Source organism: Linderina pennispora, assembly GCF_002104995.1.
Source record: "Linderina pennispora strain ATCC 12442 chromosome Unknown DL89scaffold_3, whole genome shotgun sequence".
NCBI lineage: Eukaryota > Fungi > Kickxellomycota > Kickxellomycetes > Kickxellales > Kickxellaceae > Linderina > Linderina pennispora.
The window spans coordinates 616,333-640,494 of NW_024468251.1; the positions used below are offsets into that span (position 1 = coordinate 616,333).

The 24,162-nt window shown below is 54.7% G+C and overlaps 10 protein-coding genes across 10 annotated transcripts; 4 read left to right on the forward strand and 6 right to left on the reverse strand.

Annotated features, from left to right (window-relative positions):
* Positions 1–1,064: 1,064 nt before the first annotated feature.
* On the forward strand, positions 1,065–3,094 carry DL89DRAFT_265697 (P-loop containing nucleoside triphosphate hydrolase protein; the record flags this gene model as incomplete). Its single annotated transcript, XM_040886785.1, has 3 exons — positions 1,065–1,076; positions 1,108–2,154; positions 2,204–3,094. 3 exons carry the CDS (start codon positions 1,065–1,067, stop codon positions 3,092–3,094), a joined length of 1,950 nt encoding a protein of 649 aa, XP_040745450.1.
* A 1,984-nt stretch (positions 3,095–5,078) lies between these two features.
* Positions 5,079–5,364, forward strand: DL89DRAFT_321161 (40S ribosomal protein S29; the record flags this gene model as incomplete). Its single annotated transcript, XM_040891262.1, has 2 exons — positions 5,079–5,240; positions 5,353–5,364. The coding sequence occupies 2 exons, from the start codon at positions 5,079–5,081 to the stop codon at positions 5,362–5,364; spliced, it is 174 nt and encodes a 57-aa protein (XP_040745451.1).
* Positions 5,365–5,892: 528 nt separating this feature from the next.
* DL89DRAFT_282183 (uncharacterized protein) lies at positions 5,893–10,172 on the reverse strand (the record flags this gene model as incomplete). The annotated part of the gene is made up of 4 exons (XM_040889673.1): positions 9,775–10,172; positions 9,540–9,632; positions 6,551–9,252; positions 5,893–6,468 (listed from the first exon to the last, which is right to left on the reverse strand). The coding sequence occupies exons 1-4, from the start codon at positions 10,040–10,042 to the stop codon at positions 5,893–5,895; spliced, it is 3,639 nt and encodes a 1,212-aa protein (XP_040745452.1). The 5' UTR covers positions 10,043–10,172.
* Positions 10,173–10,324: 152 nt separating this feature from the next.
* Positions 10,325–10,948, reverse strand: DL89DRAFT_265700 (uncharacterized protein; the record flags this gene model as incomplete). The annotated part of the gene is made up of 3 exons (XM_040886786.1): positions 10,325–10,676; positions 10,735–10,826; positions 10,852–10,948. Coding segments are annotated over 3 exons (525 nt in total), but the record flags the coding sequence as incomplete, so codon positions are not given.
* A 768-nt stretch (positions 10,949–11,716) lies between these two features.
* On the reverse strand, positions 11,717–13,375 carry DL89DRAFT_255724 (uncharacterized protein; the record flags this gene model as incomplete). Its single annotated transcript, XM_040885383.1, has 1 exon — positions 11,717–13,375. One exon carries the CDS (start codon positions 13,373–13,375, stop codon positions 11,717–11,719), a length of 1,659 nt encoding a protein of 552 aa, XP_040745454.1.
* A 270-nt stretch (positions 13,376–13,645) lies between these two features.
* On the reverse strand, positions 13,646–14,897 carry DL89DRAFT_106018 (uncharacterized protein). Its single transcript, XM_040883054.1, has 2 exons — positions 14,346–14,897; positions 13,646–14,257 (listed from the first exon to the last, which is right to left on the reverse strand). Exons 1-2 carry the CDS (start codon positions 14,655–14,657, stop codon positions 13,916–13,918), a joined length of 654 nt encoding a protein of 217 aa, XP_040745455.1. The 5' UTR covers positions 14,658–14,897; the 3' UTR covers positions 13,646–13,915.
* Positions 14,898–16,082: 1,185 nt separating this feature from the next.
* DL89DRAFT_265703 (t-SNARE) lies at positions 16,083–17,357 on the forward strand. Its single transcript, XM_040886787.1, is given in 3 exon segments — positions 16,083–17,034; positions 17,057–17,135; positions 17,155–17,357. 3 exon segments carry the CDS (start codon positions 16,351–16,353, stop codon positions 17,190–17,192), a joined length of 801 nt encoding a protein of 266 aa, XP_040745456.1. The 5' UTR covers positions 16,083–16,350; the 3' UTR covers positions 17,193–17,357.
* An 870-nt stretch (positions 17,358–18,227) lies between these two features.
* Positions 18,228–21,196, forward strand: DL89DRAFT_255727 (uncharacterized protein; the record flags this gene model as incomplete). Its single annotated transcript, XM_040885384.1, has 2 exons — positions 18,228–18,990; positions 19,023–21,196. 2 exons carry the CDS (start codon positions 18,228–18,230, stop codon positions 21,194–21,196), a joined length of 2,937 nt encoding a protein of 978 aa, XP_040745457.1.
* Positions 21,197–21,254: 58 nt separating this feature from the next.
* On the reverse strand, positions 21,255–22,084 carry DL89DRAFT_106012 (uncharacterized protein). The gene has a single exon (XM_040883053.1). The coding sequence runs from the start codon at positions 22,007–22,009 to the stop codon at positions 21,314–21,316; it is 696 nt and encodes a 231-aa protein (XP_040745458.1). The 5' UTR covers positions 22,010–22,084; the 3' UTR covers positions 21,255–21,313.
* Positions 22,085–22,187: 103 nt separating this feature from the next.
* Positions 22,188–23,789, reverse strand: DL89DRAFT_221254 (Mur ligase; the record flags this gene model as incomplete). Its single annotated transcript, XM_040884508.1, has 3 exons — positions 22,188–22,919; positions 23,112–23,303; positions 23,343–23,789. The coding sequence occupies 3 exons, from the start codon at positions 23,787–23,789 to the stop codon at positions 22,188–22,190; spliced, it is 1,371 nt and encodes a 456-aa protein (XP_040745459.1).
* Positions 23,790–24,162: the final 373 nt, after the last annotated feature.

Consider the following 24,162-nt stretch of genomic DNA (forward strand, 5'->3'; position numbering starts at 1 on the left):
CCCTCACCTCACCCACGATGAAGTGCACCTAGCTGAGGTATAGTGCCAGCATCGTCCTGCAGCGGCTGTGATTGGCGGCCAGGGCATCACGGGCCCGCGCGTTCATTATTTACGCTTTTGCGGAGCTGGCGCTGGAGCTGCAAAAAAGTGCGGGGGCAGGGCTCAGACCGCGACAACCAAAAAACCTGCGCACAACGCCGCAGCAGCCGCCCGGATATAATCTCGGCAGTTGGCAATACAGATCAGAGATCCAGAAAGGAGCGGGCAACGCCGCCTCAGACGACAGGCACACTCTGGGGGATATCTCGCAACCCAGAAATGGATTATCGGCGGCTGCTAATAGTGGCTCAGGCAGCTAGTGCGGGCGCAGGTCACTCCAGCTGGAGGAGACCACAACCAAGCATTTTGCGCTGGCCGCAGTAATATGTAAAGAGGCCAAACAGCGAGGCCGCTGAGGGATGTCATCTCCGACCTCCACCTATTTTTTGTTTTGCTCAACAGCTGCGGCCACGTCGTGGGGCTTGCCATACTGAAGCATATAAATCGCCACCGGCTGTTGCTGAGTGACACGCTGCTCTATTCATCGGTAGATACCAAACACGAATTCTTTCCTTCATCAATTCGCCATTATCTTCTGTACCCTTGACCGCCTGCACTAGATCCACAACCACCCCTGTTCCCTCCACCCCATCCGCGACCATGGACCCTTCTGGATACCCTGCTATCAGTCGCTCCTGACGCCGTGAAGCAGTCGCTGGACAATGACACGCTCGAGTACCTGTCGAGCCTCCTGGAAGACACCAACCAGTCCGACCCGGCATCAGTCCGCGAAGGTCACCGAGCCGTTCCTGCTTGACGCTGGCATGGAAGAGGGTGAGCTGGATGCGCTTTTTGAGAAGCTGAGCATTGACGCACCAGCACCGACAAAACGTGAGCCTGAGCCAGCAATCACCACGCGTGTGCTACCCAAGGCCCAGCGCCTGAAGGACATGCTGGACACGTCCTCGACTGGATCCCGTGCTGCTGAGCAGCCAATTGTGCCTAGCTTGGCCAAGAATACGACCATGACAGCAGCAGCAACTACAGCGCAGGCCAAAGTCGCCAAAGAAGGAGCAACAAAAGGAACAGGCCAGACCGATTGCAATGCCCCCGATCCAGGCGTACTCGCAGCAGTCGCGGTTCCACAACGAGACTGTGGTGACGCTTTCCAAGGACGTTGACCTGCGCGACGTCAACCTGACCATTGGCGACGTTGATATGCTGGTTGACAGCCGCCTGTGGTTCAAGGCTGGCTACCACTACGGCTTTATCGGGCGCAACGGAGTCGGAAAGTCGACGCTGCTGAACGCTATTGGCAACAAGACGCTTATCGGCTTCCCAGAGAACATCCGCACTCTCTACGTGCAGCAGCTTGACGTGCTCGAAACCAATACCACCGTGCTTGAGGCTGTTTTGGCAGCCGACGTCGAGCGCCAGAAGCGTGCCAATGATGTGCAAGCCCTTGAGGCAGCAGTTGCCGATCCTGTGACGTTAAAGACAGCACTGGACAAGTACATTGCGCGTATCGCCACCGAGCGCATTACGCAGGCACAGACCATTGCAACCATTCGCAGTGGCAAGCGTGGAAAGGTTGCGCGTGCTGCTGCTCTCAAGGCTGAGCACAACATGCTGGCTGAGGTCCGCAGTCAGCTCTACACCAAGGGCAAGAAGGACAGTGATGTAGCTGCTGACGTGCTTACCACCCTGTATGCCGAGCTCGACGAGATGGGCGCTAGCACCGCCGAGGCCCGCGCGCGTGCCATCCTGGCCGATCTTGACGTTTCAGAAGAGCAGCAAGATGGCCCAGTCAGCCTCCTTTCCGGCGGTTGGCGCATGCGTATCGCATTGGCCAAAGCCATGTTTCTCAAGCCCGATATCATGCTGCTCGACGAGTGCACCAACCATTTGGACATTGGCGCCATTGCCTGGCTGCAAGACTACCTAAAGTCGCTGACCGACATCACCATCGTATGTGTGTCGCACGACCGCGAGTTCCTCAACGCTGTCTCGCAGGAGATCATCCGCTTCAAAGACAAGAAGCTCACTTACCACCCGGGCAACTACGATGAGTTTGAGATGGCCGAGGGCGAGCTGCGCAAGAAGAAGGAGCGCCAGGTCGCCGCCTTGGACCGGCGCCGCCAGCAGATCGAAAAGTCCATCGAAGGGCTTTATGAAGCATGCTCGTGCAACCAACGACTCCAAGGTCCTGGGCCAGGTTGCTTCGCGCAAGAAGAAGCTTGAGCGCCTAGGTCCAGACAAGAACGAAGACGGAACCCGCTTCAAGATCTCGTACTGGGCTGGATACCACGATACAATGCGGAGGACTATAGATCTGGATAAGGCTGAGAAAGAGGTCGACTTTAGCATTCCACAGCCCGAGACGATGCGAAGCACTGCGCCCCTGGTCACACTCAACAGCGTATCATTTGCCTACAAAGCTGGCAGCAAGGATGTTATCCGCAACATTAGCCTCAACATTCTGATGGGCGAGCGCGTTGCCGTGCTTGGTCTTAACGGCTGCGGAAAATCGACTCTGGTCAATGTCATCACCCGCGACCTGGCTCCAACCAAGGGCACTGTCGAGCAGCATGCGCGTCTGCGGATCGGCCACTACACACAGCACTTCGTCGACGAGCTGACCAATGTCCAGGACTCGGGTCTGAAGATGCTGATGCGTGACAATCCGTCGGTCAAGGAGGGCGAGATCCGCCGCTGGCTCGGCTCATTTGAGCTCAGCGGCGAGCTAGCTATCCGGCCAATCTGCACCCTTAGCGGTGGCCAGCGCGCTCGCATGGCTATGGCGCTGATGCTGTATTCGCGGCCGCACCTGCTGCTGCTTGATGAGGTCACCAACCATCTAGACATGTACGCTGTCGAGGGTCTTATCAACGCGATTAACGAGTTCGAGGGTGCTGTTGTTCTGATTTCCCATGACCGTCACTTTGTGCGCGAGACTGCTGATGATGTGTACTCGCTGGTTGATGGCAACCTCACATTGCTTGAGGACGGCGTCGACGAGTACATCCAGTCAATTGAAGGTGTTGATTTTAACTGATATCTATATTAATCTTGATGCTTTCAAATACGTCAAAAGTACTGATATTAAGCATGCCAAAATCAATACTACCCTTGGTGGTAGATGGGGGTGTCTTTGCAAAAACAGTCATTTCCAACGACACTGTATATGTGAGCAGCGCGCAGCAAAAAGGACAATTGCAAATGCATGCCAATCACGTATATTGCAGTACACGCAACGCATGATAGGAACGATAAGGATGGGGTAGTTGGCCACCCCTACCATTATCATGTTCTGCGCTTTCAGGTGAATTTCCGGTGTTTACATATGCAACATGAATAAAAAAACGTCTTGTCCCTAAATATTGCTGGTGGCTAGCACTACTGGGATGCTGAGGGCGTGCATTTTGTGCAAGAGAAGCACTTTGTGATAGCCTACTGGCTGGAGATGCTGCGGCCTCCTTCATCTATGTGGTTCCAAATTCACAAGATTTCAGGGACCTGTGGATCAAAACGCTTAGGCCATGATGGCTATTCATACCGTTCCCAGCGATTAACGCCACTACTTAGACGGTCACTCGCCCCTTCACGTGACGATTCTTCCTTCCTTTTTCATATAGCATATTTCATACATTCAATATGTTGTGGAAGGGTGCTTGGAGAGTAAACGTATTCCAGACAGCTGCAGGAGGCTGTCTATCCAAGTGTATCGTACCCGAGACACAACAGTCACCACCTTAATCATATTTTATTAATACTCTTTCTTTTGAATCCCCTTCCTGGACCTTTTCCAATATGCCTCCACAGCCTATTTCCATGATCCCTGATGATGTCTTGGCAATCGTCTTTAAATGGGCTATTCTACATGAGGATCCCAAAGAGTCGAACTTCTTTGGCCTTTCTATCCCACTTCGACTTGCTGGTGCGTTTCAGAGAGCGAGATTCTTGGTTCTATGCTCGTCTATAAAGTCTGTTGGTGTCCAGCCTCGCCGTGTTGGAGAAGGCAAATCCGATGGGCAGCGGTACTATTATATCAACTCAAATATCGATACTCTCATCTCGTGAAGTAGGCAGCTACTTCCACAAATGTGACAGTTTTCCTTCACGATGAATTCTTTTGCAAACTGTAAATGATGGACATCATTGGACGATTTCAAAGAGGGCCGCAAACATGATTTGCTTAATACCAAATATCTCAAGTTCATTTGTCCCGGTGTTATTGCACTTAGTAGCGGAGCTGATTATGCCCCAGATAGTGGACTCTCGGTCAAAAATGGTAAAAAAAAAAAAAAAGTCACCTTGTCGCCATATTTCCTAATGTCACATACATGTGCTGGTTTCTGGGGAAGGGGGTTCAATGGTATTTGATGGGTGGAAAGGCCTTACTTGAATAGAACCGAAGGAGGGAGAAATGAATCGAAAGGGGAGGGTGGATCTGCTATGAGGCTATGTCCTGGCTAAGTGTACCTTCGTGTAGTCGGCCTGGTGCAAACGTTGCGTCAGACCGGCAGAACCATTGTCACGCTTAGAAATCTGAGTCTGACTGCCGATTGTTCGCAGTGGGATCCAGGCGCTTATTGTCATGTGCCTGACACAGGAAATTGTCATCATCATCTTCTCTGACGTTAATCCCAGCATCGGCATCAGTAAAGCTGCTCAACTACCGACAACATCACGTACCCAACCACATATCAGCAATGGTTGCGAATCACCACTTCGTAGGGTGGTAGCTATTCGAGCTACTAACCCAGCTGAGTCGCAGCCAGCAAATCCCCTGATCATCCCGCCACTTGCACTAATCAAGAATGAATCAGGTAATTACAGCAAGCCCTGATTAGACCCTACAGTTTCCACGTGATGTAATTTACCCCCTCACGCAATTTTTTTTTGCACTGAGCATTGCACGTTGACAGTGCAGTATTTTCTTCAGCACTGAACCGGCACCAGGCGTGATGGTTCTTTCTCTTTTGCTCGTTAAGCTTTTTTCATAAAGGAAATTCCCGCTAGCAACTACCTATCCAACAATGGCCCACAGCAACGTCTGGTTCTCTCGTCCCCGCCGCTTCGGTAAGGGTAGCCGTCAGTGCCGTGTGTGCACGCACCGCGCTGGTCTGATTCGCAAGTACGGTCTCGACATGTGCCGTCAGTGCTTCCGCGAGTACGCCAACGACATTGGTTTCTTCAAGGTAGACCAGAATTTTTTCATAGACACAATGCAAACGACCGGGCTTGGTTGCGCACAGCCTGTTGGGCCTGGTCGGGCGGGTTGGGACCTCCTTTCTCCGAATAGGGGACGAGGCCGCCTGCTGAATCTTACAACAATGTGCAGACAAAACGATTTGGGAAAGCCAAATTTCGTCTTTCAGCTACTCGAAATCGCATCCTCGCGCATGCTTTGCAGGGGCGAGGAGGCGGGGTGGAGTGCGCAGTTGTCTGCAGATGGAAGCGCCTGGAACAGCCCGGGACCGGTCCAGCTGCAGGGGATTGCACCCTTCACTGTTTTTTCAGAGCTTGGGCGGGTTTGCATCTGGATGCTCTTGCATTTTGTACTAACTATGGCTCTGTTTTTCCACTGTAGCGCCGCTAAAGAGGATCTGGTCGTTTGCTCGCAAACAGGTTTTCGTCGGCCGGCAGCACGGACAGCTTGTTTCGAGGATTTCTATAGCCCGAGTAGGGGTTGCTCTGTTGTCGAGACGAATAAAAAATCCAACAAAAACTAAATACCTTCCATTCGATCTGGACAGAGTACGCTGCCAGCATGATGAGGCATACATGGATGTGGTGGTTGCGGAAGATAACATTACAAATAGGCACGTGAGGAAGCGCGCAAAGTGCCGCTTAGTTCTGCTTGAGCGGGTCGTCGTCGCGCTCGATGGGCAGGCCCTTGATGGCGCGATCGATGTCTTTGCGGTCCAGGGTCTCGTATTCGACCAAGGCCTTGGCCAGGCGATCGAGCTCGTCGCGATGGTCGATGAGGAGCTTCATGACGCGGGCATTGGACTGCTCGTTCAGGGCCCTGACCTCGGCCTCAATGGTGCTCTTGCCCTCGACGGAGAGCTTGGCGCGCTCCTCGTCGGAGTAGGCGACCAGGCCGACCTTGTCGCTCATGCCGAACTGGGTGACCATGGCGGTGGCGACGCGGGTGGCACGCTGCAGGTCGCTGGAGCATCCCGACGTGACCTTCTCGGACCCGTAAATGAGCTCCTCAGCGGCGCGGCCGCCCATGCAGACGTCGATCTCAGCCAGGTACTCGGACTTGTTGACGGACTCGCGGTCAGACTCGGGCAGCTGCACGGTGACGCCGAGCGCGTGGCCGCGCGGCATCACAGTGACCTTGTGCAGAGGCATGGCGCCGGGCGTATACATGGCGGCCAAGGTGTGGCCGCCCTCATGGTAGGCGGTGGCCAGCTTGTTCTCGGGCGAGATCACGGCCGGACTTGCGCTCGCTGCCCATGATGATGCGGTCCTTGGCAAAGTCCAGGTGCTTGTTGCTGACAACCTTGCAGCGCTGCTTGGTGGCCTCGATGGCGGCGATGTTCAGCAGGTTCTGCAGTTCGGCGCCCGAAAACCCAGGGGTGCCGCGGGCCACCACGCTGAGGTTGACGTCGTCGGCCAGCTGGATCTTCTTTGCGTGGATCTTCAGAATTGCCGCGCGGCCGCGCACGTCTGGCAGCGGCACCTGTACGATCCGGTCGAACCGCCCCGGGCGCGTCAGTGCCGGATCCAGCACCTCAGGGAAGTTGGTGGCAGCCATGAAAATCACGCCCTCGGTCTGCGCGAAGCCGTCCAGATCCACCAGCAGCTGGTTCAGGGTCTGCTTCATGTACGTCTGATCGCGCGGGTTGCGCTTCGACCCGATCGCATCGATCTCATCGATAAACACGATGCTGGGTGACTGCTTGCGGGCAGCAGAAAACAGCGACCGCACCTTGCTGTTGTGCAGCAGCACAGGGTTGTTGCCGCCAAAGAACGCCTCGTTGTCGCACCCGCAAAAGTCATAGACGTATCCAGAGAAAGCCTGGCGCTCGATGCGCTCGATCACAGCCTTTTTGTGCTGCATCTGGCCGCCAGAAGAGGCCGCAGTCGATCCCACCTGCAGAGTCCATACCGACCGGTGCTTGTCTGTGGAAGGGTCGTGCAGCAGGGCGCAGATGCCGTGGATAGAGGCCAGCCAAGCGATCTCACGCAGCAGCGCGTGGTCTGATGATGTGATCTCAAACACCGATCTGTGCAGCGATATGTCCTTGGCTCCGCTGGCACGGGCGTAGCCTTCCAGATACGCTTCAAAGAGCTCGGCCGGGGCATCCCACAGGAACTCGGGAAGATGGTTCGCGCCAGAACACTGCGAATTGCAGTGGCGCGCAAAGAACCTCCCAATAAGCGCAGAATAGACGCATGCGCTATCAGTGCTTGACTCTGCCTGTTGGCTGCCGAATACGAGCTGCATATCAGCGGTAAAGTTGCGCCTCAGGTCCTCGTCGCCAGCACCAAAGCCGGCAACCAAACGACCAGCATCATCCGTATGTCCACATGCCGTGTACATGCCCAGCAGACGCATCAGGGCAGGCGTCACGGGGACTTCATCGGCGAGGTTCTCGTCGCAGCATGCACTGCGGACCTGCTGGCGTTCAGTAGCCGAGTCGTCAGCTCCCCACAAGGCCAGAGGAGACGGCATCTGGCCATTGGCAGCCAGGCCCGACGCATTGTGCGATGGCAGCTTGGTAGCCCTGTACGGCAGATCAACCAGGCTATCACCGACGCACAGTTGGCGGACCTGCAGGGCCTTGATTCCGCCGTCGCTGGAGCGCACAAACACGCTGTGGTCGCCGGTGGTCCGCACCGTGTCCCCCAGATATTCAATCTCGTAGATCTCGTCCACCCTGTGGCGATACACCTGGCGCACCTTCTTCCACGCGCACCCGTCCAGCCGCGACTGGCCGTCAAAGCCAAGCGTCTGCACACCGTCGACAGGAATGACGAACCCTTCGCTATCGCCCTCATAATACTGGTCGATGTAGTCGCCGATGGGCATGAGCCGCGTCCCCTGCTGGTCCTTAACTAGTACTTGCGTGTCACCGGTGACTGAGGCGCCGACGCCGACGTAGATTTCATCGAACTCGCTGCCGCTCATAAAGAAGAACGGGACGCCTGCCTCACCAGCCACTGCGCGGGCCAGCAGCGTCTTGCCGGTGCCTGGCGGGCCTGTGAGCAAGACGCCCTTGGGCAGGCGGCCGCCGATGTCGGTGAACTCCTTGGGGTCCTTCAGGAACTGCACCAGCTCCTGCAGCTCGCCCTTGGCTTCCTCGCAGCCTTGCACATCATTGAACCGCACGGGAGTGGTCATGGGCTCCGGCGTGAACTCGCCGGGCGTGTTTGTTGCCTTCATCATCCCCGAGCTTTCCAGCGTCAGGTTGACCAGCGTTAGGATGCAGAACGCGTATAGCAGCGTGCTGACTATCCACTTGACGCCGCCCCACACCACCGATCCGCCCTTGTCCTGCACGATAACATGCACCGGCTGGTCGGCCGAGCCGCTGAATCTGCTTCGGCTATTCTTGGCTACCTCCTCGGGGTCCTCGTCAAAGAACACGTCGTTGTTATTGCCCTTGGACGCCTGCCGCTCGCCGGGGTAACTCGACTCGCCTGCATTGCCAGCCGCAGTGCTACCTGCGTAGCCATTGCCAGCCATACCAGCAAATCCACCCGAATTGGCCAGCATCTGCAGTACCTTCTCATGCCCAGCCACGCCGCCTGTGCCCACCAGCTGCATGACCAGCTGAGGCTGGTTCTTGAGCATCTCGATCAGCCGCAGGGCCGCGCGCTCCGGGGACGTCTGCGCCTGCATCAACGCCGAAAGGTACAGCTGCAGAGTCGCCAGATCTGCAGCATGGGTGCCTTGTTCGACTCGCGTGATGACCAGCGGCGCCTTGGTTCCCGACATGTTTGCCTTGAGCAGCTCGCGGTAGTAGCTGTTTTGCGCTTCCGCATCCTGCGGCTGTGCGTCCGCTGCCTCTTTCAATGCTGCCTGTCGCCGCTGCGCCAGGTAGTCGTAAGCCGAGTTGCTGCCGGATGCTGCGCTCCGCTGCCCGGACCCCGATGTCCGCGAGAACGATCCCGAATATGACCCCCACCCGCCAATGCGGCTCTGCGTCGAGAACCCTCTCGTCCACATGCCTGGCCTGTACTGCGGGCTGGACGCTACATGAGCCGTGTGCTTGCATAAATATGATTAGTGTAAGCAGCTCCCTTTTCTTTTCTTGCTAGGCATCGCCTGTGCACACTGCATGGCGTACCGACCACTTGCTTGCCACCATGCGGGGTGCCACGTATGCCTGCCCGCTTTTCTGCACAGAGATCAGAGGGGGATCTATTCGCTAGACGCGTGCAGAATCCGGTTGTATAACCGAAAAAGCAGTCTCTCGGTGAAACCATGCGTGACGTAAGCCAGGTCCCATTGGAGAACTGGAGTCGCCAGTTTACTTTACCTTTGAGCCATATGTTCCGCCCGACCAGTGCAGCCAGTCGGGAGCGTTTCGCGTCAAGCGCCGACAGCTGCTGCGAGGGCACAGCTGTAGAGTCTATAACATCGATAGTGTCGTGAGCATCCAGTGCATAAAAGTACCTGGTGTCTTATCTATCTGCTGCTTTGAATCAGACTGCGATCGACTCGCAGTCTGCCTGTGGCCCAGCACCAAGTTGGCAATTCACTCGTGCACTTACGGTTATGTCCTGGAACAGTTGGCTTCGGCTGCGCTGTCTGCAACGGTTCTGTTGCCGGTGCGCCGCTTGCCTCAAGCAGCTCTGACTTAACCGCTGCCGTTGGCGTGGATTGTGAAGCTACTGCTTCAATCGCACCCGGCGCAGCAGAGTGCCCATGGCCAATGGTAGCCGCTATGGGGGATGTGCCTCGAGGCTTCAGCGCACTGAGCACTTCTTGAAACCCATGCGCAACAGAGGCTCCTACAATACCCGGAGAATACGCTTGCATGTGCAGAAAAAAGCCGGTGGTGGTCTAAATGTAGCTGAATTGTACAATAAAGGACTAGAAATGCGGGCAGAGAAAGAGATAACAGTATGAATTGGTGGAGAAATTCAGGCAAAAGAGCAGAGCAGTAAGCAACCTTGGAAAAGAGTCAGTCGGCCCTTGCAGCCCCCTCCAAGCCCAGACAAAGCAAGGCGCCGAAGGGACTGTCAAACATTCGAGTCGTCCGTTGATCGCCCGGCCGATGCAGCCTTTTAGAATAATTTATTTCCTGATTCGACACCTCACAAAAAAATTACACATCTCAAATAAACAGCGCGCCGACCAAATAGTACACGCCATTATCGGCCACCGTGCCCTGCCCACGCACCTCGACAGGCCGCTGCGTCCCCGCCTGCACATACACTTTGCCCGAGGACGAGGAGAACCGCAGCAGCGTCTGCTTCTCGTACGAGTCGACAGTAAGCCCCGCCTTCATCATCGCCGGCGTCACGGTCTGCGCAATAACATGCCGCTTCATCACTATGTCCAGGTCATCGGGGATTTCCCCCAGGCTCGTGAATGCCTGGTTTGTCGGCAGCAGCAGCGTGAGCCCGCTCTTAAAGTCGTCCGAGTTGCCGCTCAGCGCACGCATCAATGTCTCCGAGCGCAGAATCGCGTCTGATGGCGATGCTCGAGCCCTTCTCCTTGGCCATGACATCGCTCAGCGCCGGCGGCCCGCTTGAATTGGAGTCAAAGGTGAAGGGCTTGCTCATTCCAGCGTCCTTTCCGTTCTCAAAGAATATCCTGTCTGCTGGGAGGCAATGGGTGGGCACTGGCGAACGCGGCTGTGAATACGGATACTGTGGTTGCTACAAGTAGTACACTGGCAATTGTTTTGAAATTGCATAATTTAGTGAATAATTGGAAGCGAGCTAAAGTGTGTTGAAAAGGAGTGCTGCGCTGGAGACTTTTCCGCCTGCAAAACCCAGTGCAATCTTGGCTGGTCACAAGATCAGTAGGCTCAGTGGCCTGACCATATCGCATTGCTGCGCGCCCGCTGCGGCTGTCCCTGACGTCGACATGTCAGCCGAATCAGGTGACAGCAAGCCAGGCGCCAACGAGAGCCCCGCTACAGCCTACAATATGGAGGTAGAGTCTAGCCTCTGATAAGTTGCACAGACAGCTGTATTGAAGACTCCCCTGCGCAACTCGTCTATTCCATTTTCTCTCTTTTCTTCAGTATTAAATATACCTTTTAAAATACCCACACATTCAACAAACACAACAGCATGACATCCACTACGCAGCCGTATTAAAGTAGTTCAAAAACTCCATAAAAGGACGGGATTAGCAATGTATCAGAACAAGCGTATCAGTATGGGGCCTTATGAAATGCAGCAACATAAAGTGTGTGGTAATAGATGTAAGTCACCATTGCTATTTTGTGGGCTGTGGAACGAAACCGGTGAGTGAATGATTATACTCCTTTGAGCAGGATGTGAAGTGGCCAGCAAGCAATGATATAGAGCTGACTATACGTTAGAATAGCATAAGCTCTTGTGGTAATAGGCAGAAGGTGTCCAGTGGACAAAAACCGTACCCGACTTCTAACTGGACCCCTCATGCAAACCTTGTAAAGAACAAGACCAATTCCAAGCGCATTATTGGCATTATCAACAAATTGGCTAGTCAAACATATCAGATCTGTAGTCGCGTGCGTTGATAACCTGGAGCGACCCGAAAGTGACTGAGGCTTTGGCCCAAACCTCTTGACTGGGACACAAGCATTACTTGTCTGAAAAACTCCTCACAATCCTCGGGAACGGTATTGATCTCTAGTGTCTGGAGCATCGGCAGTCGAGCAATAACAAGGACCAGCTCGGCAAAAGCCATGGTTGTCACGTATCCATCACTGCACTTCATATGCGGTGTGTCGAGCGCTTGGAGAACTTGCAGTCGGGAATTGAGCGGATTCAAGTCGATACGAGCAAGCATATTGGCGATCTCCCCGACAGTAACTGAGCTGCAGTTAGGAGAGTAATATCTAAAAGCAAGGCGGAAAACGAACGGCATCAGCACCAGCGACTCGCTCAACTGGCTTGAATTCATTATTGCGACAGTCTCGTACTTTTGTACCAGATGGCAACCAGATGGCGCAATATACGGTAGGTCATGGTGTTCGCTAACTGCTAAAGTCACCAAGCGAAGTGGCATTCCTGCAGTAACCACACGCTGGTGAATCTCCTTCGCATCGTTGCCTTGAAGGTACTCCAGGTACATGTATAAATCCTCAAGCTGCGTGAATCTTGAGAAATCGACCTTCTTCAAGAAGTTACAGTTTCCTTGAACATGGAGTCTTGAGAGGGGAGACCCAGCAAAGTTTCGGATAAAATACCGTAGATTCGATGTGTCGTTGGCAATGTACAGGTACCGCAATTTGGGGAAACTGAATATGCCAACATGCTCAGATATGCCCAGATTCATATCCACACGCTCGTCATGATCATAATCAAACGAGAGGCTCAAATGCTCGAGCTCGCTAAACACAGTACACCCGCCGCTCTTGTCTTTGAATAGCAAAATGAAATGTCGCCTGGTTATCCATTGGAATACGATCCTTCGGAGTATTCCTGCGCAAAGCAGCGGCAGCCTACGACTCCCTTCATCAGTAGTGCATCCACCAGATTCAAACACTGTCAGCTGCGGAAACGCCATATGGGATATGTTGAACTGGTGATTGGGGTCAAGTGACAGTCGGCGTAGTGCTGCCGTCCTCTGGCCAATGATTGCATCGAGCTCATCCGTTTTCTGTAGTGACCAACGGTTGTACTCAAATCGCACTCCATCGATTCCTGGAATGGTGGAGATAAGCCTTTTCAGGATGCCAGTTGCCGCAAGCCCTTCCTCGTCTGACGTGCTCGGAAAGTATACCTTAGTCTGGCTGCGTTCGCATAGACAAACAGTGCGTAGCGCAGTCCAGTCGTGCGCGTCAAAAAAGTCAAACAGCTTGGAAACGAAAACGTCGCTATCGGCAGAATGGTCGAATTGGAGAACCAGTTCTTGCACGCACGACGTGTCGAGAGCATCTATGGGCGTGCTAGTAGCACAGTACACATGTTCTCCACGAAACGCCGCGCCGACCGATGAGCTACTGATGCGGATGATGAGCTGGTCCTGGAGCTGGAGCTTCAACACGGTCCTAAACAAGCGGGAGACGTGCCCGATGGCCCAGAGCTTTACTCGGAATGCCCAGTGGTCGTACCACTCGCCTCTGCCCTTCAGTCTAGTATCATCGGGAGGGATAGTATCCGAAACAATTTGACTGATGATATCAAGGTTGCTGAATACACGGTGCATATTTGAAAGACGGAAAAAATGAGGAGGAAAATATGGCAACAGAAAGAGTGTGTTTTCAGTTGATACTGCTGCAGAGTGATAGTGTGGGATTTTGCTGGTTTTAAATGCCGATAGCGGAATCCACAACTAGGAAAATCAACTAGGTGTGTGTGCCGCAGTGCTGATATTGTTACACTTGTTGATTTCGAAACATGTGGAATAGAAGTGATGGAAAGCATTTAGTTTACACTGACGAGAAAGCGAGAGCTGCATGATGTGGCTGTCTCAGCGAGCCTATATACCTGGCCACTCTTACTGACTGTTATGTAGGTAGTGAACCACGGCTAGGCACATTCCAACAGCACGTGACACTAAAATGTTGCATCTGCAACACTGTGAGCAGTTTATGACGTATCCAGACCCGAATCATCACAAATCTCTATGAGCCTAGCTAGGTTTGCTGCTGCAAATGGTTGCTGAGCAAGGCTGGTGGTCATATTAGACGGCATCGGAATACCCTTGTGTTGGTCAAAGAAGTGGTTTCCGAGAGTCATTTTCCTCTCACAAACGAACCCACATATTGTGCACTTGTGCACAGTCAAGACTGGCCAAAGCTGGGATTCTTGGAATTGGTTGCCCCTTGCACGACTCGAGCCATTCTCTGGCAGTCGTATAGTTGTGCACTCTATGCTGACTTGCATGCAGGTGGTACTTCTCAAGCGTGCGACCGAAATCTGCGGAGACAGTGCGACGAACTGACGCATGCTTCAACACACACTGGCCATAATGCTTCATAAATTCTCGATTGATGACTGCTCTCTTACATGTGTGACAAATGAGGAGACCAGTTCTTTGATCGACGAATAGCCCGGCCTTTGCTAGTGCATCGCGTGTGTTCCATTCCTATACAAGGGTTTAAAATGAATATCATATGTGACAAACCAGTGCGGAATGAACAAATATTCACTAAAAATTGGGCGAGGATACTTACTGCTGGGTTGGAATACGCATTTGCAGCATTCATCGGCATATCTGTTGAATCGTTGGTGATGAATGCAATGTCGTATTTTTTTAGCGGAGCCTTAAACTGAGTAGCTGGCAGACATGCTGCTAACTCTAAAGGATTGCCGCGAGACTCAGTGGATTTTGTCCCGCACAAGTAATTGGAGCCGTGCACTATTGAATTATCAGGGATATTCCCGCCACCCTGAGTATAGCCATGTTGACCTGCGCTAATTGCTGTAAACTGTGATATGTTACAAGTATAAGGATGAGTAGAGGTGCCCAAACTGCTAGCGTACATAGTGACTATAAAAAGGGAAGTAGGTTAAACTAGTTATAAAACTTCAAACTTAAATGGCGAAAAGAATGAGAAAGGGAGAAATAGCAGCATGGCTTTGGACCAGCCTTTTATAGCCTGGCTGCAGTGGCTTGCGCATGCGCGGGAGATCTCGGTGCAAGGCAATAGCAGAACCGGCACACTGCCCACCCCTGAGTGTTATGAGTTTAAAGTCTTGAAATACACGCCAGTATGAAGTCACGCTTTGCAAAGTCTTTGTGTAGAAGGTATTCATGATGCATGGGGTGTAATTAGCACACATGAGAGTCATCCATCTGGGATCACCAAATCAACAAATGATTTGAGACTCCGTTAAGCGCTATCGCTTGACTGGGATCTCACCCAGGTAATGTACAAGTTACTGTTATGTGGCTGATGCGGAGAGAGCATACAATCACTATCAAGATAGTAATAGCCCGGCCTTGTTTAACACCCCTGAGCTGCCTATACAGGCAGGCGTGTCTTATCTGTAACCAACACCAGGTCTGAAGCAGGCTGAGATAGGAGGAGCTGCTGGAGAAAGCGTCGATCCCTGGTGTTCCGCTCAACTCGAGTGCGTTGATGCTCTGAGTCGCACCGGTGTTGATAGTGTGGCAAAGATACGGTCTGCAGGCGTGCTATATTTATCAAGACTATTCTGGTGGAGCAAGGATCTAGAGGACGGTCGTATGCACGTTGTTCTCAGTCTCATTCATTTCAGCAAGTCCACTATACTTTGCCCTGGTTCTATATTTATCAACGTCGGTGATAACAAATGCATTGGAGTATGCGTGACTTACCAAAAACGCGCATCCTACCCACACATTTACTCAGCACTTGCAAAAAGAGACTATGCGCCGATGCAGCTAGCAAACAGATCCTGGCGGTTCTATATTTATCTTATGAAGATTTGCTTACATAACATGCATACCTCTGGACGATCAGTGGACCAAATGCAGCAGCGACCGGGTTACCGTCCTGTACAGACACATACCGCCCACTATATACCGCTAGACCAAGGGAAAACTAACCTGCCGTACTAAAAATAGCATAGCCATCCGCAGGTTAAAAATCTGAAGATGAGCTATTTTTAGTTGCGACATATGCATTCATGCAGCTGGGTGCAGCAATTTTCTCTCTTATTTCTTTGCCCGTCTTTGTACATGTCGTGATGTTGCAAGATACACCTAATGCCTGGCAGGCATGGCGATGACCTATGGCGCTGAGAGGAAGATAGACAGACACCTTGCTGCCATCATGGACGCCGTGCTTCTGGCATTGTCCTATTTATATAATGAGGGCGATGTCTCCGTTGCACTGACAACCCTCACGCGTTCTAATTTCTCTCGTTTACTTCCACGCACCCAGGACACATTCTGCTCCTTCCTCCTCTTTTCTCCAACTTGTCTTAGCTATACTCTCTTACTCTACTAGTATCCACTAATCTACACTGCGCACGTCTTCAGCCCCAGCGTCCAGAGATACCTTTACTACTAACAAAGCCAACATGTCACACCAGCAGCCTACGGTAAGAATAGCTTGTCTTCAGATACAACATTTGTCGTTGCTGGCGACCAGCCATCTACATTGCCAATACAACCATTTGCAAGCGTGCATGTAGGACCCGCGCGAGAGCACTGTGAGCCTCAGTGCCCAGTCAGACCTGACCACAGTCAACATGACGTACCAGATCGAGGGGTACACGATCTCGAACGAGATGGATTTTGTACATGCGACCAACGCAATTTCTGAGCAAATCGACCTGCTCTCACAAAACATTGGGCATCTCGAGCGCCTCCACGGCGAGGCGATCCACACAACAAGCACATTCAAGCACACGCAGGTCCTGCGTAGCCGCGAGCAGTATGCAGCCGATACCGACGTCATCATCTCGCGAATCAAGAGCAGCCTGCTGACTATGGAGCATGCTGTGAGCGACCCTTCAATCTCCAAGATTGACAGCAACCTGCGCGGTGGGCGCCAGATCAAGCTCACGCGCAATTTCCGCGAGCAGCTCGAGCGGTACAAAAAGATGGAGCGCGAGCAGGCCACGCGTAACCGTGACCACCTGGTGCACATGTACAAGATCGCGTGCCCCGATGCCACCGACGAGGAAATCAACCTGGCTATTGAGGACGACAGTGCTGGCCAGATCTTTGCCCAGCGTGTGATGAGCTCGTCAAGGGTCGGCGAAGGCCGGCGGGTGTTGCAGGATGTGACAGACCGCCAAAACGACATTCTGCGCATTGAGCAGACGATCCAAGAGCTTTCGCGGCTATTCAATGAGGTTTCGGAGATGGTCAACCGCCAGCAGGAGAGGCTTGACATGATCACTGTTGCTGTGGAGAACATTGAAGTCAGCGTGCAAGGCAGGCAATACCGAGGTCGAGAAGGCGGTCTACTACAGGAAGAAGTCGCGTAAGCGCACCTGGTGGATCATTGGCATCATCATTGGCCATCCTGGTCATTGCTGGAATTGCAGTGACCCTGTCGGTGCTCAAGTCGCAAGGCAAGCTCTAAGCAGCCGATGTTCGAATGCCTCGCTCTCCAAAAACAACGCACTTGCTCGATTGACCGCTCTTGTACAGAGAAAACAGACTGGCTATCGAGGACTGCGCCCACAGCACCTGTCTCCTGCGAACCCACCCGAACTAGCTTCACATGTATCTACCTATCTTATTCTTTCTTCTCTCAATTATCTTTCGTAGTTTGTGCAGAAAACTCGGAAACCCACCATCAGAAATCCATGTTGTGGCCACCAGGATGCTACTACCCATCTGGTCACATGCCGTATTGTTCAGCGCTGGCCAATGGCGAGGCGCAACAAAAATTTCCTCAGCTTAAAAAACTTTTTTGACGTAAACTTGAGAGCTCGCCGGTTTTCGTGTTCAGGGCAAGCCTTCGTTCGGTGCGTGTTCCCGCTCCTTTTCGAATTTTTTTAGTTCGAATTGCTCTTTCGTGTTTATAATTTTACTCTGCAATTCGGCCGTCCTTTTTCTTTTCGTGCTCTCTGTCGCTATTAATAATTTTGAAATCTGCGCTCTCGCTCCGTGTCAGACAGAACGTTTCTTTTATACTCTGTACCAGAAACGAGGGGAGACGTTTACATTTCGCTGACCCGACCACGGCGTTTATTCGATATATTTGCAGCGCTCTTGGTCGACAAAAAAAGAAACTGTGCTCTTGAAGCAGGCCCAATTAGAGAGATCTGCTTGTCCAATTCAACAAAACTGGGCTGTTCCACTTTCCCACCGAGTATTGTCAGATAGAAACGCGTTCTGGATAGTGCAACGGGTACGGCCTAGCTTTCGCCCTGGTACTCTGACGTTTTCCAACTACAAGCCATACACAGAGGCCCATAGACGGCGTGTACAGGAACGGGGAAGACACAGCGGCGGCGCACTGGGGGAAGTTACAGAACACCGCAACAGTGTATGGCACCTGGACCGCCCGGTATGACTGATTTTCCAGCACCCAACTCAGTCCAGAGCAAACTAGCAGCACACGGTTCAGGAGCCTGAGCAAGGGCACTCTAGTATAGTCGATCCCGATGCCATGGCAGGCATGGTAGCAGCAGTGCAACCACAGACTGAAGGGTCGAGCGCCTCCATGCACCCACACACGGTTGCGCAACATCAATGCGCAAGACAAAAGACAGCTGAGCAGGTGATGCCGGACACTGGCCGGATACATCAAACCTCGACGCAGGCAGCAAGCGGCCAGCAGCAGCAGCGCAGTCGGAGCAGCTCGCGTGCAACCGAAGCAGATCAGCAGCAGGCAGTGGCTTCGCGGAAAACAGGGCTCCATTTACAGCAGGCGACCACACGACGACCAGACAGTCGGCAGCCAACAGCACAGAGGCGCGAGCGACGTTACCAAAACGGCCACAGCCATTTGGATCGGCAGCAGCCTAATACCAGTCACCGGGTTACAGCGCAGTTAGGTGCGAAGATAGACCCGCGGATGCTCGGTGGCAGCGAGATGGACTCGGCCAGCGCCCATTATGCGGGCCAGATGCGGCGGTCTATGCAGCGCCTAGTGTCGTCCACAACGCAATTCGACCGCATGACCAACGGGTCGTTGGCACTGCTGTCTGATATAGCGCGCATGTACGTTCTGCGCATTGGCGAAGCGTGCAAGGCACGGGCTGATCTGGCCGGACGGACACAGCCGAATCTGCTGGATATGGCCGATGCGACAGCTCAGGATCTTGGCGTGGACTGGATCCAGGTTCCAGGAGTGGGCAGGAAACCTGGAAGGACAATGTTGGCACAGCCATCGAGACACCGCCTGAGACACGGCAAATACGCGGAGACAGGTCACAGGGGCAACGAAACTTGCTGCGGCTAGGCGACGAGGCATTCCAGAGGGAGGTTCAGTCGAGGCGTGGCTCGTGGGACTTTGTGTCTGGATCGGAAGGCAACGATACGTGCACAGCCAATTCGCGGCGAGTGTCAACGGGCGACATTGTGGGCAGCCTCCACCACAACACTGATGGCGACCCAGCAGTTAACGGTCTACAGGACGACGACATCGACATGCTACTAGAGGGGTTCAGCCTGGAGTGCCTGCTCCTCGACGGCGGCCCTAACCATGACTTTGACGGTATCATTCCCGAACACCTGCCAGCATTGGTGCCAATCTCAGAGGAGGACGCAGAGGAAGAGGTGGCTGATGATGGCGTGGCAGCGGTGTCATCACTTCGTGGCGATCTCGATGAGCTGCCTGTGGAGTCCGATGCGACAGCAGTAGAGGCATTGCTGGAGAGCGCTGGTGCAGAAAAGAACAGAGCAGGGTCGTGGGAAGGCGAGCGGGCAAACGGGGCTACTGACCACTCGGATGGCGGGGACAGCGACGGCGACGAGCCCGAGGACATTGCATCGTCACTGCTGCATCTCACCACGTCGTCGCTGTCAGTGCTGCAGTCGTCGATTTCTAATGACAAGGCGCTCTACGGGTTCTTCAAGCCAGCAACCAAGGTCGATCCGTCAAGTGCACCTGAGGAGCTGCTTCTGGACTTTGATATTCCTGAAGATGAGCTTCAGTTTGAGGCAAAGGCCGACGAGGGTGCGGCCTCTGATGGCACCAATGGCAAGCCGCTGTTTATCCACGGCAACGGTACCACGCATGATTTGCTAGGCGCGTCTGAAAAGAAGTGGAACAAGGCGCGGTACAAGCTGTTCCCGGATATATACAATGAGACAGCAGCTCGAGTGATGGACGAGATGGCAGATGCACCTCTCCCTATGCGGCGACGCAATGAGAGCGGCGTAGATGGCCAGGTAGCTGGCCCACAGGCGGCGAATGGGTCTAAGCAGGAGGCGCTGGCTGTCGACCATGACCACGACACTGGCTCGGTGCTGGATATGGAGATTGATATGGATATGGAGATTGACATCCTCGAGGGCACACCGGATCTCAAAGGCACGTCGCAAAACTCTATGTCGTTTGATGGCATGGACCTGGGCAACGAGCAGACGATTGATATGCCGGGGATACTGGAGTCAGCCAAGGACGACGAGAATGGGCCAGGTGCAGCGCTGGAGCCTATCGACGTCCCGCTCACCAGCGGACTGCGTGGGTCTGGCGCAAAGCATTGGGCGAGCGAGTGGTTCACAGCAGCGATGGCCAGCCGGCTGAGCAAGATGACGGCAAACGACGTGGTGCCGTACGATTCGCTGTTCATCTCTGATCCGCTGGCGAGTCGGCAGCGGGTGGTGGATGAGCTGGCCAGGGCGTTTGTAGACAGCGAGGGCGGCGGGCATCTGCACGAAACAACGCCGCTAGATGGGTTCGGGACCAACGCGAACGGACAGATCATGCCAAACAGCTCGGGCTCGGTACTGCGCTGGACGCTGCACCATCTGATGCAGTCCAAGGGCACCAGCTCGGTTGACAGCCTGTATAAGGGCCGGTCGTCGCTTGCGGGCGGAGTGTCCGGCGACGGTGTGCGGCAGTACATCACGCGGCTGTCGTCGCTGATCAAGGCGTCGGCGGAGGAGGAGGCCGAGCTTGCAGTCAACGGGGTGCTGGAGGCGGCGGCGACGGCGGCGGCAGCGGCGGCGGCAACGGGGCCTGGTGGCAGCGGGCCGGAGCATGTGGCCAAGATGACGCGGACGCAGGCCAATCTGGCAGAGCAGCTGGTCGGCGGGGCGGAGAAGCGGATTCCATGGACGCAGCACCGTCTTGACATCCACAAGATCGAGTCGCTGGTTGCTGGCAGGGAGCCGCGGCCAGCGCCCAGGCCCCATCTGTCGATGGCACCACTGCCGGTGCATTCGGAGGCGCGGCTGCCTCAGCATGCACTGCCGTCTTACAGTGAGGCGCCTCTGTCGCCGCGGCTGCAAGCCGACAGCGGTCTGGACCATGATCCACAGGAGGGCGCGGTGGCCGCTACGGATCCTCCCATGGCCAGCCAGCCTGAAGTGAAGGTGGAGGATGGCGATTACCATCAGGCGGTTGCACATGAGACTACTACGAGCGGTGGCGAGGTGGTCGAGCACCACCCGTTCTACGGGATGTAAGGACAGCGCCTTGATAGCGTTGACGTCTAATACAACTTGCTGTACAATTAACACTTGTGTTTGCGTCGATTGGTTTCGGTAGATGTTGCAGAAAAATACGGGAAAAGAAACAATTTTTTACTCCATGTCCTCGTCATCCTCGGCCTCGAGGTTAACAAACTCGCCGTTGTGGAGATAGGCGATCAGGTCGATTTTGAAGACAGCCTGCTTGACCCAGAAGAGCTTCAGCAGCTGGGCCTGCTGGGGGGTCAGACGGTCGCCCTCCTGGCAGATGACATAGTCGTAGTCAATGGTGATCTTGCCCTGCCTGAGCAGCGTGGGCATGCCGAGCTCGCGCAGCTGGGGCTCCATGTTATTCGGGAAGGTCTCCTGGGTGTACCCCCTGGTGACCTCGCCAGCCTGGACCTCGACCTTCTCGGTGGCAATGCAGCCAGCCCTAGCATAGTCGTCGGCTGCGTACTCGTCAAACGCCTTCTTCACGTCCTCGATGCTGTTGTTAGTAAACAGCAGGCCGACCTCGCCAGTCAGCTGCTCGGCGATCTTGTGCATGTCGGGCTTGATCTCTTCCTCGGCGGTCTTGCCCAGGGCCTTGGCCATGACCTTGTTGCTCCCGAAGAAAAAGCGGCTGGTCTTGAAGTTGTTGCGCACGGTCTTTAGGTAGGCGTTGCGCATGTTCTCGACCGAGAATACCCAGACGTAGTCGTAGGTGTCGGCGGCGACACGCACTTGCTCCATCAGCGAGGACTTGGCCTCGCGACCCTTCGACTTGGTCTTTGTCAGCGTGACGACCTGCGATCTCTTGGCCTTGGGCATGGTTGTGTATGTGACAAAGGTGTGGGAGAGGAGTTAGGAAAGTGGAATAACGGGGAGGCAAAAAGGAGCGTGGACTCGCGGGTTTTTGCTGCAGCTTAGGGCATAATTTTTTTGTTAGCAAGAACAGGAAGAAAAAAAATTGGAAAAATTCAATTACATCTAAATCCTGATCGGCTGATTACACGGGTGCAGAGTCGAATGGCCGGATGTCCAGCGTGCGGTACAGATCGGCGACCAGATACAGCGATCCACACAGCACGGTCAGGTAGTCAGCAGACTGCTCGACCCTCAGCTGCTCGACAGCAGCAATCGGCGACACAAACTCGGTGACTGGCGTGTCGGGGAAGGCAGCGGAGACCTGGTGCGCAATGTCGCCGGGGTCGCAGCATGTGATCCAGGGCATCTCGTCGGGCTGGGCAAAGGGCACAGCCCAGACAACGTCCGCCGGACACACCAGCTGGCGCAGAATGGCAGCGACATCCTTGCCGCGCGTAAACCCGACGATCCAGCGCACGGGCGGCGGCTCATTGAGGGTGCGGGCAGCAGTGCCTGCCAGAATATGGCGCTGCTGGGCGAACCGACGCAAAGCAGTGTCGACGTATTTGCGCAGCTCGGCAGCAGCCGGCTCGTTGTGGGCACCGTCGGCCAGCAGCCAGTGGGCGAGGCCGTCGCCGGCAGGCCGCAGGCGCAGCCACGCCAAACGGCCCGGCCAACGCACGTTCTGGAAGCCGACCTGGATGGCCGCGTCGGTCAAAAGGTCGAAGCCGTAGTGCGTGCGCAGCACATCCAGCGCATAGAAGGCAATGCCGGCGTTGGCTGCCTGGTAGTGCCCAGCCAGGACCAGCGGCAGATCCACGTCGGTGGTGGGCGTCGGCGGTGCTATGGCCGCATGACTGCCGCGCCGCTTCCTCTGCTCGTCGGGCGAGTGCGGGTACCGCGCGCGCAGGCACCGACGGCCAGTGCCGTTGAATGCAGCCCAGCTCGGCACCTCGTCGGCTGGGCGGCTCACCAGGCGCGGGTGGGCGGCGGTTACCGGCGGCTCGGGCTTGACGGCAAAATGCGGTACATGCATGTCGTGGGTCGGCTGGCGGCGTAAATTGACGATGCGCGCGGGCGACAGCTTCTGGGCAATCTGCCGCACGCGGTGGAAGGCCGCCGAGCGCCCCTGCGTGCCCAGCACCACCCACGAGCCCGGCCGGATGATTCCTGCCTTCTCCTGCGCAATCTCCTCGATTGTGTCGCCGATCATCCCCACGTGGTCCTCGTCGATTGCGCAGATGCACTGCACCAGCGACTGTCCAGCGAACACCCCGCCTGCTGCGCCCTGCTCCACCACGCCGAACACATTGGTTGCATCGCGCAGCCCGCCCATCCCTACCTCAATCACCGCCACGTCCACCTTGCTCTCCGCAAACCACCACAGCGCCGCCGCCGTCGCCTGCTCGAACAGGGACAGTCGCCCGTGCTCTGACGCCGTTTTTGCATCCAGATCGTTGATCCACACCCGCAGGTCTCTGTAGTCGCTGGCTGGAATCGCCACGCCCTGGATCCGGATCGCGTCGTTGGGCTCAAGAAAGTGTGGCGAGTTGAACGTCCCTGTCTTGTAGCCCGCCGAAATCAGCGCCTGTGAGATCAGCGCACAAACTGAGCCCTTGCCGTTCGTCCCCGCTACGTGCACCACCCGCAGCCCCAGTCGCGGGTCGCGTGGCAGCCGGTACCGCAGGAAATCCGTGATGCGCTCGAGCCCCAGGCTGATTTTGCCTGCAGTATCTGTGGTCATGCCTCGCTGGAATAACGTGTCTTTGGTGTCTTGCTGGTTTGTCTCTTCCCACCCGCAGCGATATCTCCAAGCGTGTTTCTCAGGACGCGCACGAGCTTTGGTTTGAAAAAGAGTGAGTATAATTGTCCTAGCACGATCGAAGGAGGAACAAAAATGCGGCTCACAAAACAGAAAAATGACGTGGTGGTGAACTGAACAAAGAAAAAAACTGCTAATTTTTCCAGCTGCGTGCTCAGGGATCTTCCCACTGCGTGCCTGGTTGTAGTGGCCTGGTACTGTGAGTGTGGTTTGCTTCCTTTTCCTGTTTGCACTTTGCAGCTATGACGAAGTACACGCGTGGCTGGCGCAGAAGTGCTCTGCTGTTTTCTCTGGG